This window comes from Empidonax traillii, unplaced genomic scaffold, assembly GCF_003031625.1.
Source record: "Empidonax traillii isolate 1590-97213 ecotype Southwest subspecies unplaced genomic scaffold, ASM303162v1 scaffold379:size601899, whole genome shotgun sequence".
Classification (NCBI taxonomy): Eukaryota; Metazoa; Chordata; class Aves; order Passeriformes; family Tyrannidae; genus Empidonax; species Empidonax traillii.
In genome coordinates, this window is record NW_020955572.1 from 70,426 (window position 1) to 85,955 (window position 15,530).

At 33.6% G+C, this 15,530-nt stretch overlaps 1 protein-coding gene across 2 annotated transcripts in view; it reads left to right on the forward strand.

Annotated features, from left to right (window-relative positions):
* SPOCK3 (SPARC (osteonectin), cwcv and kazal like domains proteoglycan 3) overlaps positions 1-15,530 on the forward strand; it is a 114,402-nt gene that overhangs the window by 67,391 nt on the left and 31,481 nt on the right. For both annotated transcript variants that reach the window (XM_027893079.1, XM_027893080.1), the window contains one exon: positions 1,583-1,697. In XM_027893079.1, coding sequence (XP_027748880.1) covers positions 1,583-1,697 — 115 coding nt within the window. The remainder of the gene's footprint in view (positions 1-1,582; positions 1,698-15,530) is intronic.

The window sequence follows — 15,530 nt, forward strand, 5'->3', positions numbered from 1 at the left end:
TTTTTTTTTTTTTTTTTTTTTTTTTTGGTATTGTTTTCTGTTTGGTTGGTTTGGAGTTTTTTTGGGGGTGTGTTTGGTTTTTGGGGGGTTTAGTGCAATTAAAAGGTTTTTTTCAGTGTCGTTTTATTACAACGGTGTCTTTTAGGCAAAAAGTAAAGTATACTTCAGCAAAAACTGAAGTATAACAATGATTTTATGGAAATACACAAAATGTGAGATATCCTTTTCTGTCTTCTTTTTGGTACTGGCAGTGGTGCAGAAAGTTGTTATTTCAATACAGTGATGCAGCTCAGCTTATGCTAGGCAGAGAACTGCATGAGTGTGTGGCAGGGTTAGAAGTATGACTGCATGAAAGGTTGATGAAGTTCTGTAAATTCCCAGTGCTTATATCTGCAAACTAGTGGAAACCTCAAGTGCAGCCTGTCAGGAAGCTTCTTGATTTTTACATGGCTAGAGTGCTCTCATCCTTTACGTATTTTTAGGACAGGGAGAAACTTTGATTCAATGGCTTGCTGGAAAACCTGATAATTTTATAATGGAACTGCATTAAACTGAAGTTAGATAACCCTAAGGAAAGATGAGTCAGAGAATAAAAGATACAGACTGGTGAGATTATTCTTCTAAAATGTTGTGATGCATAGAAAACATTTCTTACTTGTTACTTGAACTGGTTTTCTGACTCATATATTTCTGTGTCCTTTACCTGACTAATGAGACATCTTCCGTCTTTTGTTCAAGGATGAAGTGTTCTCTGTAACCATCTTTCTCCTTTTAATTTTTAAAAAAGCTCTTTTTACATGCTTTTTTCCCCCCACTTTGTTTTTGGCTTTGTGTTTTTCCTGATAATACATTGGCAAAAAATAACAGGGAAAAGACCTCTATGTAAGGAACTGTTCTTTTGGAATAAAAGTTCAGCTTTTCAATAAGAATGACAGTGTGCAATGATGTTAGTTTCTCTGTATGTATTTTTTTAGCAACATTGTTTTTGTGTGTTCGACACAACAGTTCCATTTCTTGGTTAGATGTGGTTAATTTTTATATGGTTTCTGGATTGGAGTGGTAAGCATACAGATCAGAACCACAGAAATCAATCTGTTTCCATATCGGAAAAGACAGTCACCATGCAGAATTACATCAGGCACAGCTTTCCATTTTATTCATTAATGCTTTTTACTAGGATATTGTCATCTTAAAGACAGAAATTAAATTATAAAGTTTTTAACAATTCACTATTAATTGTTTTGTATCAGTAATTAATATTGTTACGGTGTTTATTTGCTCATATAATACAAATAAAACAAATGCATTCTACTTCCATTTAGCATGCACATTCAAATTAGTCTCACACCATACATGCATTCATGCTTGAATTAAGTCTGAAACTGTAAGGTTAGGGACCAGAAACTTTGTACTTTTATCTAATCCAGTTTTCGGTAGGAAGGTAGCATATACTGCAGAAAACTTTTCCTAGCACCTTTGTCTGCAAAGATTTAAGCACAATGAAAAATTGCTTCAAAATTCCTAAAGTTATTATTTTCTGGTTTATGTTTCTGTTAATGATAGTCGTTCTCTCTCCTTACAGTGCAAATTAGAGTATCAAGCCTGTGTCTCAGGAAAACAAATCTCAGTGAAATGTGAAGGACGTTGCCCTTGCCCTTTTGACAAATCCACAAATGCAGCCAGAAGTGATAGGAGAGGTGAGTGATGTTAATTCATGTGATATTTTTAACAGCTCATTTCCAGAAGGAAGTAAGATTTTCCTCACAGAAGATTACAGTTACCAGAAACACTGATTATTCTTGAATAAAACCAGCTTTATTTTGTTCAAGGTGTTCTTAGCCAAGGGTTTTGATATTGTACCTATAGTAAAATACAAGTGTTTTTCAAATGAACTGTTATAGTATGATTTACTGCTGTTCTCTTTTTTGCTTTAATACTCCTTGAGGTGCTTATGACTGTATTTAAGGCAAAGAAAAATTCATTCCTTGCTTTTCAGTGTTTTCAACTGAATATTCAAGAAAACAAAGTGTGATAGAAAAAATTGAAACTTTAAAGTCATTGTTACTGGTCATAGGAGCAAGTAGTTCCACTATGGAACTATTAGTAAAGGCTGTATTTTATAAATGAGTCAGTTTGAAAAGTGCTTGACAGGAATAAATCAGCTTCCTTTTGGACCACGCATGAGAATAGGCTGCTAGAAAATGAAGTTGCTTTGTACTCCTCCTTCACCATTGTTGCAGCTGGAACAAACTGGAGGGAAAAAAATGGTGGCTGAGCAAATTTGTGTTTCTGTGGCTTCCAGGTGATACTGGAAGGTTGTTGTTAAACAAAACACGATAGCATCTTTGGTACTTCTGAATAAAGAGCTGTCATAGCATGAGGTTTTAGGCCACCGTGGACCTGAATTTGCCAAGAAAAGCGTGCCTGGAGATCTGCATTTGTTTCTTTTTTTAGACTGATCTCTGTTAAATGCAATTTTTTGTTCTTTCTGTATAGTAAAACTTTTTATGAGTAAGCTAAAATCTTTATGCACAAATATCATTGAAAATAGAGCAAAATTAGTTTTTAAAGATTGGGGGTTTTTCCTGCAGCAACCTTATACCGATAAAATAAACCAACTTTGCCTTCCTGTGTTATGTTAACGTTGGTATTTCACTATAGTTTGATGTGCTGTTCCAAATTTTTGATGTGCAAGAGAGTATAACTGTTTCCATTATAAACTGTAGATACTGCCAAAACTAATTTTTTCCTAGTTTAAAAAACAAGTTAATCTTCTTTTAATAATGAATAGAGATGACTACTATAAATGTCAAGCTTTATGCAGGCATACAAGTCAATTAAAAAAAGCTCTGAAACACTCATTTAGGTCACTTCTTTTGGTCTTCAGCAATATAATTGATTTTATAATTAAATATCAATTGAATATATATAATTAAATACTTTCTGTGCTGTAACCCCTCTGCAAAATAATAGTGTCTTGATGTTTTTAAGGCCATTAATTTACAATTTCAAGTAGTATCTTTAAATAAGTAGATAAATCTGTCATTTGCTCACATTGTCAGACAGAATGAAAAGCACTGGAAGACAAAGCACTCTATGGTTAATGTGGCCCCTTTAATAAGACATATAAAGTAACTCTAATGTTGTTGCAGTATTCACTAGCAATAACTTCTGCATCTCCAGCATGAATATGAGAATATTTCCTTAACAGTGGGCTTTAAGTGAAATTAAGATAATGAGCCTAAAAGAATCTCTCTGTGAATAGCAGGCACACGATTCTCCAGTGTTAGTCTTTTAATATGGTATCATTGCCCTCAGTTTTTACCAGAACAAGATTAGCATTTTCTCTGCTGGAAGTTGTTTCAGCTGAGACAGTTATTTTTGTCCTTGGTGTGTGTTTGTTCAAACACGTTCTGTTTTTTTTGTATTCCTGTGCTAAAACACTGAAAAAAATCTAGAGACAATTTTTTTTGCTTCAAAAAAATGGAATTATTTTTAGTTAGGATTGAACTCTTCTTGAAGATTTATGCTGCCAAGAGGTCAAGATTGCTTGTGCCTAGTTATATAAAAGAGAAGGAAAAAGGTTCCTATGGGTATGAGAATTAGCACTAATCCTATCTTGACAGAATTTCAAGGCAAGCAAAACACAGGGCTTTTCCAAATGCTACATTTTATTGCAAGACTGAAATTTGAATATGGTTTCTTTACAAGGCCGAAGGCCAGGGGGCTTGAGAAATACGAAAGTGAGCTTAGTATCATTACCAAAATTTCAACCATTTTTGTGACAATACAAAATTTCTTAAAACAGAAGTTCTTACAGCAGAAGTTATAAGAATACAATTTTTGTCTCTAAGTAGAACTCCGTAAAGTGTTCTGACAGATGGACTCTGTGATCTTGGAGATCATTTCCAACCTGAATGACTCTGTGGTTCCATGATTCTAAGCTGTATACACGTATGGCAGTTGCTTGCAAAATTGACGAAGTCAAACAGGCAAAATAAGATGATCGTTCCTGTTTCAGGGATAACTGAAGTAAGGTTTCCTAATATACATCCCTTATCTAAGACAATTAGTCATCTTTTCAGATTAAAAAATTTACTGGTTTTTTGGTGTATCAGGAGAGCAAAGTATGTCTATGAACTTTCCCAGATTAGTCTTGCTGTGGAATCCCATATTCCTTTGGGAAGCAAAATTAAACCAGTATTCAGAAAAACAGATTTTCCTTATAAAATGTATGTGAACCTAATGATAAAATCATAGGATGCTCTTAGTTGGATGTGAATTCTAAAGTTTGTCTAATCCATATCTCTGATGAATGCATGAGACAGGTGAAGGCATTAGGGCTTTTGTGAAAGCTGCCTCATTTTAATCATAGAATGATACATTTAGAAACATTGGATCTAATTGATGTTCAGCCCTTAGGTTGAATCTGTAAATGGAAGGGCTAAGAACTTGATCTGGAATTAGATGTGTAAGTTGTTGACAAAACAAAAGTTACAAGAAAAAAAAAGACACAATAAAATAAAGATCTTTTTTTGTCATATCTTTGTTTTGAATTTAGTTTAGAGAAAACAGTGGGTATCATATAAACTACAGTAAGCAGTCCCGTGTTGTTTTAGTTCAAGACAATACAAGAAAAAAAAGATGGACAACTGAAAGTAATTTTGTACTGTTATTTAACTGATATTTAATTCACAATTAAAATAATATATATTGAAACATTTAATTATTGGTGTAGCTCAAGACCTATGTTGCCTTTTTTTCTGCAAAAAGAAATAATGCAGTCTGTGGAATATGTGTCTTTAAAAAAAGGACATAAAATTTTAACTACATTTACTTCTTATGTCAATTAATGTAGTATATTTAAGGCTTTATATATATGTTTCTACAGTATAATAGCTTGTATTTTCTAGCTGACTGAAAGAGCAGTTCTGAAAACTCTTAACTGAAAACTCTGAAAACTCTTAACTTGTGAAAAATCTTAACTTCAAAGGTATTTAAGAAAACCTTTCATTTTCAGTTGTCTTAAATTTGCTCTATTTAAGAGTACATACATTGAGAAAGTCTAATTATTCTTTAATATAAAAAACTTGACACAAAGTCAAGGCAGCTGGGACATGTAGTCATACCCAAAAGCTCAGGATCAGTTGAAGGTCCTGCAGTTTAAATGGCAAAAGCTATGGCATTGTGGGTAAAACACTCAATATCCATTAGCTACTGAAACAGAAGGATTTGCTCTCAATAATTTTTGAGTTAATTTCTAATAAATCCTGTGGTAAGAGCTCACTTGATATTTTCACTAAAATAACGGGGATAGGCTTATATTCATGGAAGGAAAAAAAGGGCTTCTCTTTATTTTATCATCTAAGGAGAACTATACAGGTAAGACTGGAAGCTTCTATAAACATCATACTCTTTGAATCTAAGCTTTTGCCAGGTAGAATTTAAAAGGGAACATTGCATGCTGAAAGGATTTTCAGTTAGCATATATGTAAGACTTTAATCACAGAATATAGCTGTTCTCTCAGCTGTATCCTGTTTTATACGGAGTACTGCCGAATTGTTAATTGCTGTGGAGGGATGAGGATAAGTAACAGTAGGATTAAAGATGCTCTGGATTCTGTTTTATTCTGTGTGCATCAGTGCTTGAAAAGCAAATAGGGGGACAAACAGCAAAACAGAACTCTCCCAAATCCTCTCATTTAATTTGCATAGCATCATCTTTTCAATACATGACCTCCACCACTCTTCATATAGTACAGGTATAGATGCCAAAAAAGAGCTTTTGTTTTGTTTGAATTCAGAGAAAACACTGAATGGTTTCCAGTCTTCACAAATAAAGAAATTGAGGGCCAAAAATAACGTTTGTATTAACTCCTTAATCTCTACTTTGTATTTTTGCCTTTCAAAGACAGATATTACTGTTTTGTAATTCCCTTTTTCTCATTTGCAAGATGAACTACAGGACATCAATAGAATAAAATCTGTATTCAAACCAACATATACTAGAGCAGTTAGACCTGATATTATCAGTGATCAGTTATGGGGTAGCCAGAAGAAGCCATTTGTGTGAGACAATGAGCAAAATTCCCATCTAGAAGAGGAAGAGGTTCATGCTGTGTGGTCAAGAATAAATTTAACTTTCGAATCTCAAATAAGACAAAGATAACCCACCAAACAAAATTACTGTTATATTAGAGTGCTGTTCAGGGTTTATTTACGAGTATGTTAGTATGTTTTAAAACATTTCTTAAAAGATCTAATTGTAACATTTAATTTTACGCTTTCATGCTTGTTACAGAAAGTAAGTGACTAGCCTATAAAAAGATTTACAAAGAGAACCATGCTCATTTTCATCATGGGGAAACTGTTCTCAGTTGTTAACTCTGAAGGATATGCACAGTAAATGGAAGGAGGCAGTCTCAGTAGTCTGGGAGTAGCAGCATTTTATATATGTGACCAATTTGCAGTAGGTAAATGTCAGCTTTCTCATCTACTGTTCTTCTTAGTCATACATTTATATTCCATAAAATATTTTATTGTGTAATTGCTGCTGCAGTTCTAGAGAATGCAACATTTTTAAAAAAATCTCTATGCATTTATAGTTGCTTAAATTTCATTAGAGAATTTTACTGATTTTTCTGAAAATAGTCTTTAGATGAAGCCTGAAATACAAAAGCAAAACTATTAGTGGTATCAGTGGAACCACTCAAATCCAAGAATGTGTCTCATCTGTTCTGGCATATACTGTTTGAGATTGATATCATTGTGGGCTGACAACAAAAATTAAGTCTGGGCTAGCATGCCTTCTCTTGCCTTTACCACTGGCATCAACATGAATCTTGCCATTGATTTAAATATAAATAGGCTCTAACATTGTGACTCAGTTTCCTTGTTAGAAGAAAAGACATTATCCACAGCTAAGCTTTCTTACTCTACTAGTGTTTCTGAACACTACTTTATTAGTGTTTTTGAAACTTTTTATGATTTTAAAGATGCTACAAAATTACTGTATTACTGTATATCCATTATAGTTCTTCAGAAGATATTGACTTAGCAGTAGATACCCACTTTGCTTTTATCACTTTTTGTTCTAGAATACATAGTTTTCATTGTGAATCTTAAAGCTATTCATCTTAGACCTGTATTTGTCCAGGCACACAAGCTAAAATACTGTTTTTTCACTTTTAAAAATTCATTATATACATTTACAGTAATGGTGAGTTGTAAGTGTATATTATGTATAAATTGAACCTATTGGATGATAAATGCAAATTGATGCCTCGTAGATTTTTATACTTTGAAATTTAGACAGCCTAATTCATTAAGGATGGGGTTTTTTTCCCTCTGTTGTATTAAGGGTGAATGATGGACCACTTTTTATTTGTTCTTCAATAAGAAGTATTATTGTTTTATCAGATTTTAGAGCTTTGCTATATATTTTATAAATGCCAGTTTATTTCTGAGATAGCAGGCTAATAATCTTAGCAACGATTCATTTGAATCCGTAAGTTATTTCTATATCTATGATAAAAAGGGAATTTGCTAGCACAAAAATACTGTATTATTGCATTTCCAAGACATTTATTTAAGGTTCATTACTGTGTTTTTGTAATAACATAAACACAATGGAGCTAATTTTATTGTTTTTTCCTTCAATGTTAGAGAAATTTTCTGCATGAATCTTCAGAATTTTAAACCGTGTATCTTTTTTGCTTGAGTGATTCTGCACCAAGTAAAATTGTCAGCACTATCTTCTTTCATTAATCAAACTCCATACACTCTGTCATAATTAGTAGTAATCCAATGTAGTGTGATTAGTAACAATCTAATATGGGTGTAGAATGACAGAAAATGTGTTTGGAATGAGAGTGATCTGACCTGTATGCCCACAATCCCTGGTCCCGTCCTCATCTAGCCTGAGCTTAGCCAGAAGCCACCCACATACCAGGCTTCCCTCCCCTGTTTCTCCTGTAATTTCAAACTTCTGCATGGAACAGTGTGTCTTCAGTTTGTTTTAAACACCTATATAATTCGAAAAGGATAACTAGAATTGGTTAGTTTATGTTTTGGCTAAAAAATTTTTGCCTTAGCTTTCTGTTCTTAGAGGGATTAAAATATTTGGGAAAAAGAGATAGAAATATGTGTCTTGCTAAAAATAAGTGACATCACAAATGCAAGTAGAGCAATGAGGCAGAGACATTCTAGTAAAAAATACACTATTCAGCTGATAGTGTAAAAAAAAAAACGGGTAGCTTGAGCAGTGATTTATATTTTGTAATTCTCTGCAATGAAGTTATAATTGCAGAAAAAATTAAAATTCCATTGAACTTGACTGTTAGAAGGAATAAGTGAAGGATTAAGGGGAGATCGTCCATCCCATAATAATATAGTTCATATAAAAAAGGCTAGAGTGTATATGCTGTGTTTATGAAAAATAATCCACATAACACTGCAGAACATATTCAAGAATGCTTTGAAAAAGAACATTTTATTGTTGCCAGGATTAAGTGTAATCTTTATAAAGGATTGTTAGCTGAGTGCTTGTCAATATTGCAAAGAGCTATCACACTAAAGGGAAAAACGAAATATTACATAGCTATCACTGGAAACAGCTCTTTGCTCACAGTTCCAAGTGCCTGTGCAATAGTAGTCTACCCTAAAACCACTTTTACTCTTTATTTGGGCTGCTTTGTTACTTCCAAGTCGTTCCATTTTTTGTGGCTGCTTTTGGAAGCCTTGGATACTCAACCTATACAGCTTTGTTAAATCCAGGTATGTATATCATATCCACAAATTTACTTTTAAATTGAAAATTTTCAAGGTATCATGGCTGTGGAAATCGGTTCTAACCTACTGTGGTGAGCTGCCCTTCAAGAAGTTGCTTCTCACAGTTCTGTTAGCAGCAAATGAGCATAGAACTGGCAGATCTGGCCCTGTGTTCAAGTATTTGTGTAATACAGTTTCGGATTTCTAAAATAATGTGGGTGTCACATCTCTGCTCACTGTGTAAGTATTTTTTATCACAAGATGTGGAGGGCATGTATGTCCTGTGCTAGCTGTGGCTTAGAAAACAAGTGTGTGCTTGAGAAGGTGGGCACAGCTGGAATTCCTTGGTGACCTTGTCCATCCTATGCATAGGAAGCGATTTCAAGGTGAACTTCCCAGACCTCCTCTCAAGTAAAACTAGCTGGTTCACTGCAAATAAGTGTGTGAGAGTGAGCCTACACATGGGATGGACATTTAGAATGCGTTGCCTGTTTTGTTATCCTTGATTTCTGTGTGACTGTTCAGACATTCAGAGCCCTTTAGACTCTTTAGTTCTTTTTAGGTAAAGACTCAGTGTATGCAAGATGAGTAATTAGTCACTCAGTTTTCTTACTACTACAAAGTAGTATATACTTTTAGTATATACTCTTCATATGCTTTTCACAGAGGAAAAGATTTCTCTATAGGAGGTTACTTTAAAATGATTTATTATGAAAATTTTGATTAGCTTGGTTGACTTCTCTACTTCCTTTCCCCCTGTGTTTTAATAGGGGGGGGAAAACCCAAAGAACTCACATGATGAATATGTCTTTAGAGGCAAAAAACTTGCCTTCAGTGTATCAGCCTGTGGTTTTGTGCTGCTGCAATTTTAAGAGAGTTAGACAAACTAACTTGTTGATGAAAGAAGATAATTAACGCTGTTTCATTTTGTGTTTTATAATCATTAATTTTCACTTAGATCTTTAAACAATTAACAAAGTCAGTCCTAGAGTCCCCAAATCACTCAAATTATTTGGAAAGTTTAGTCTGTGTAGCACAACAAACTCTATTAATAAACTGGTTTAGATATTCATGAGATCATGCCTTTTTTAGGATATATTCATTATTTTCTTTTGCTCTCTGCCAACCAGCTTTCATGGATTATAAAACTGGAAGCTTAAATATAGTCCAGATCATTAAAATGGTGTTAGCATTCGATTATAATGGTTATAATTGCCTTAATTATGTAAATGAAGGGGCCTTGCCAATCTTACAATACACTAAAGGCTTTAGAAGTATGTCACAGTAGTTGTATTGAAATGAATAACCAAAGAGATGCAGATCATATGTTGAGTATCTGGATCAGCATTGTCTTTCTGTTCATGAAATAAGCTAACAGGATGCTGCTATGTTTGCATCTTCATTACTGATGTAATGGTAATATTTTTTTACTGATACTATTTTTATACCATCAATATGCAGTAATATTTAAAAGTCTTTCACTGCTCATCAATGGGAGATAACTGCCAAATTTTTTTTTTTTTTTTAAATCAGGTCATTATTTTTTACTAGTTTATTTGCCCCTCCTTATTTTTGGAGGGTAAAACATTTATTGCTAATTGTGTAACCTAATTCTGAATTGTTTCTTCCTGTAATTATATCAGAACTTATTGGACAGTGAAGCTACTTGAGATCCTTAGGAAGCTCAGGAATGGACTGATGATGGCGCAGTAATGTCCTGAAGGAATGTTGGATTGGTGAGATTGACTGACTTGTATAAGTAGGATGTAAACCCAGTGGTATTTAAAGAACTTGTTATACCCTTTTTGCAACCAGTTCTCAGTGACATTAATTGAATCTTTAGTATTTCAGTTTCCTATTTACTTTACTACTTCAACTGTGCTATCTGCGCTCCATTTTAAATAGTTGAAGTATCACTTTTCTGAAGTGACTGTTCTAACAGCTGCTAGAATTTTGATATTTTGTTTAAAATATCAAAATCCTTTAGAAGATAGGGATTAAAAAGTCTGGTTTTGGCAGATATTGCTAATGTTTCTATAGATGCCACACAAAAATTGACAGAAATAAAATGTGGTAATTACAGAGTCAATATCCTGGTGATATGGTGGCCCTTTCTAGTTTTTTTTTTTAACAAGCGTGTTGGGTCTCATTTATTCTTTGAAGCTGACCTCTGTCATGGTAACTAATTTCTACTTGAACGTTAAGCAAATATTCCAATAATTCATTATTCAAGAAAAAACTTTTACTTGGTATAAGCATGTCCTCGGTTACTAAATACGTTCTTTCTTTCAATAGTTAAAATATAATCAGTAATGTCAATAGTTAAAATATAGTTACACATAAAAGTACAAGTTTTCTCTAAGAAAAACCTTTCTCACTTCTCTTGAGCATACAAACAGAATAATACTGATTTACTGTTTCACTTTTATTCTTTTAGTATAAATATTTGAATGCTCTTTCACAATTGAAAACCTTTGTTCTCTTGGTTGCTGTAATGTTTTGAGGCACTGCTGGAATGGTTTAATGTGGCTAGTGTATATTCACTGATGCTCTGAAAATGTCTGTGCTTTAAAAGTATGATGACACTTGGGCCATGTTCACATCATCTGATTATCGTACCATTTACAAGCTGTGATAGAAGTGTGAAATGATGATACAATACTAAAAAGAGATTGTACAATTTCATTCTCTCCAGGACAATCCTTAAACACTTCAGACTGTCTTTGAAAATACATTTTCCTAATCCTTAAAAAAAAAATTCCTTACTTTCTATGCAAAACTGTCATTTTACAAGTCTTGCTAGCTTTGAGTCTTCATGTAGGCTACTATAACTTTGCTCAGAGTCTTGGTAAGAAAATGTAAACAAATATGCACTAGTGTCAGCATGATCCAAATCTATTTCAGGTGATACATTTTTATATCTTGACTGTTTTCGTTGCCAAGAAGGCAGATTTTATATTTGTAAATAAGGATTTTTTGTATTGTTGATGAATCAGCATTATGAAAACATATATTAATGCAATTATTAAATCCTACATGCCTTAAATTATAATAATTACCCAACAGTGTTACATTTTTTCTGAGTCACAAAATACAATATTAATTTTATTTTTTCTTGATGTCTTAATTTTACACCCCAGATGCAGACTGCTTTACATGTCAGAGATCTGCTAAATAAAACATTAAAGTCTTCATGGAAAATGAAAAACCCAACTTGTGCCCTGAAGGCACCATGATCCATGAAATTAGCTGTGGCATCTGTTTTAACTGTTGTTCCTGCTGATACTGCAAGATCAAGTGCTACAGCCACCTCGCGTGCAGGCATCAGCAATTGTTCAGTTGTGTCAAATTGTAAGCTTTGGCTCATTAGCGTGGTGGCACCTTTATAATAGTCTGAATGCTAAATGAAAAGCATTCAGCTTTAAAACATAACACCCCCTAAAATTAAATGGCTTTGAAAAACAAGTTTGTATTGTGATTTGCTGAAATATGTTTTTGTAGGAAGGAAAAACAAACAAATCTCTGCTAAGAGTACAAGGCAAGTCATAAGAAATCCTGGACTGATAGATCTTTAATGATAATTCTTGTCAAAACTATTTGCATTATTTATGCTCTTTAAATAGAAGTTTATTATTAATTCCTGAGAATAGTAGTAGAGCATGAAACATTTTAAAAGATTTTTAAAGCCAGCTTTAAGGAAGCTAAGTAACTTAAGATGACTTTTTTCTGTTTGGTCTCATCAGCAGAGTTCTCTTCTTTTTGAGATTAGATGTAGATGAAAGTTTTAAGCAGGTTTGTAACACAGTTTACTATGTCTCATAGGAATCTGATTTTTTGGATCTAGTTTTCTTTTAAGGTCAGTATTTGAAGTTGATCACCCTCTGTAGTATTTCTGTATACACAGTTTAAGAGGATTAAAGATACCTCTAAGATAGAGACCACTAATATGCTGTTATTATTTAGTTACATTCTTTCTAAAGGTTTAGCTTCAGAAGAGGAATACCAAAAGAGTGAATAATTTTAACAAAGTGAACGGAGTACTGCTGCAGCTCAGAAGAAACTAAGAACATACTCTTCCTGTGTTGTGTTTCTCCATGTTTGAATCTATGAAAGAGGAACAAACCCATTTTATATGAGTATATCCAAGTGAGTTGGGGTGTTTCTGACAGTTTAATTACTACAGATTAAATACTACAGATTAATTACTACAGTTTGAATACTACAGATTGGAATAATTTAGGAAGCATTGTCCACCAGCTCTAAAGACTACTGGTAGGTCATTTAAAAGTATTTTTTTCTGAGTCAAAAGTTGAAAATAGCTAGCAGTATGAAGTGTGTCAAGGCTAAAGGATGCAGACAGTTATCAGAGACGAGCATTTGTGACAATTTGCTACTTAGAAAAAGAAAGCTAAAGATCAATTCAGTTATTCACAAGATTATTGTGTACACGTGTTTATTTCTTGACATCTCTAGAGTTTCATTTTCTAGGGTTAAAGGGAGATTTTTTAACGCAAGCATTGATTTAACATGTCCATAGTTCATCCAGGTAGTCATGTAGTTATTAGTGAGAACTCTCATTGTCTGTAAGGATTAACAGCCTGGACCTGTTCCAGCAAGCACTTTTGTAATGATCATTTGTGGGCAACATGAATCTTGTCATGTAAGATGCAATGGTCACTTTTACCTGTTCAACCAGACTGTCTTGATATCCTTAACGTATAGGATGTGGGGTTCTCAGAAGTTCATTGATGTGAGTGATGCTATGGGGCTGATTTCTTTAGCTATGTCTTACTACTTTCTTTGTCTTTGTCCTTTCTGTTGGCCAGTTTGTACTATTTTGCACATACTGTGTAACACTTCACTCTGCAAGTAATTAAGTCTAAAGTATCTCAGGTTTTGTAAGTTAGGGTAGGAGAGATAGAGTGAATGATAAGCATTGTTACTCATTTTTCTTAAGTTGTTTAATTTACTATTTTAGTTTGTTGATATTATCTGAAGTTACTTGAGTCTTCCACATAAAGATTTGTAATACGTGACACCTAGTGTCATAAACATTTTTCTGGTTTTTTTTGGTTTGGTTTTGGGTGGTTTTTGTTTGTTTGGGGGTTTTTTTGTTTGGTTTTGGGTTTTTTGTTTGTTTTGTTTTGTTGTTGTTGTTGTTTTGGTGGGGTGTTTTTGTTTTTTTTTTTTTTAATTTAAACTGTTTCTAAATTCCTCCAGTGTGTTGGGAGACATTTTAAATCAGTTGTGTCGTGTAACAACAGACTTTGATATGACCAGGATGTCAGGCTTCTGATTTGCACCATTTCTCTTTTCAAAACCAGAAAAAAGTACAGAAATAAGCTTGAGGGCGTGGTGTGCGGAGGTGGAAAACTTCACTTAGTGTAAAAAGAGCAAGGAGACGGGAATACCTTTTTTCCTCAAAATAAGTTGTGCAACTAACACAGAGAATCTGAATAAAGTTCCAGTAAATGAAGAATTAAGCTATACCATCTCTTGAGTTGATCTTTGTTGTGATGTTTGAAATTATTAGTAAAATACTTCTGCTGCCAAACTTTCACCAGGCTACACACCAGTATTACAGAATCATAGACTCATATAATGGTTGAGATTGGAAGTGACCTCTGGAGGTCATCTTGTCCAACCCCTGTGCTCATGCACAGCTGCCTAGAATAGATTGCTCAGAACCGTGTCCAGACAACTTTTGAATATCTGAGAGGATGAAGCCTGTGCAAGTGCTCAGTCACTCTCAAAGTGAAAAAATGTTTCCTCGTGTTCAGCAGAAACCTCCTGTGTTTCACTTTGTGGCCACTGCATCTTGCCCTGTCACTGGGAACCACTGAAAAAAGCCTGGTTCTGTTTTCATGTCCTCCCTCTGAGTATTTATATACGTTGATAAGATCCCCTTGAGTTTTCTTCTCCAGGAAAAATGGTCCAAATGCTTTTAACATTTCATCATGTGAGATTTTGTTGATTCACAAAACGTAAAACAAAAAAGTGCACATTATAATTAGCTAACCAAAGTTGTCTCACAGTGATAATAGAATCTCAGGACTGATTTTTATCATACTCAGTGACAATTAGCGAGACAGTTTGGTTAGCTGTGAAGACCTGTGAAAGAGAAAAAGCTTCAAAAAGTGGTCTGAGAACTATAGCATATATATCTATATATGCTGTATATATATATATCTATACTCAGTGAATACTAAACTTAGTTCACTGTGCTTCTGTGTGCAAATGAGTATTTTTCTTCTTTAGCTAAAATACAGGGAAAGAAATACAGTCTGATCTCACATTTTTGAGGAACAAGTTGAGAACTGTGTAACTTAGCATATAGCATAAGATGTAGTCATGAAAGTGTGATTTTTAACCACTAATATATTTGTCACAAAAAATTCTTTGTCGTTTCAAAGTGGTGATGTAAATCTATAAATTTCCTAGAAAACTTCATACAGTTTACAGTGATTCTAGATTTATGTTAGCTTATGTCAGACTTCCTTTTTAAGAGAAATTTCTTAAAAAAATATTGTTTACTTACATGCACACACAATGCAAAGTCTGTAATGCTTCATATATATATATATATATATACACTAAATATATGAAGCACCTAGAACATTGAAACTCTTATGCAAAACTTAGCACTGTGATTTATTTTGGAGCATAACATAGTCATGTACAAGATAGACAGAGAAGTACAATCAGTAGTTGTAGCCTAGAAACCGAACATATTTTCCAGAACATGAGCTCATATAAAGTCT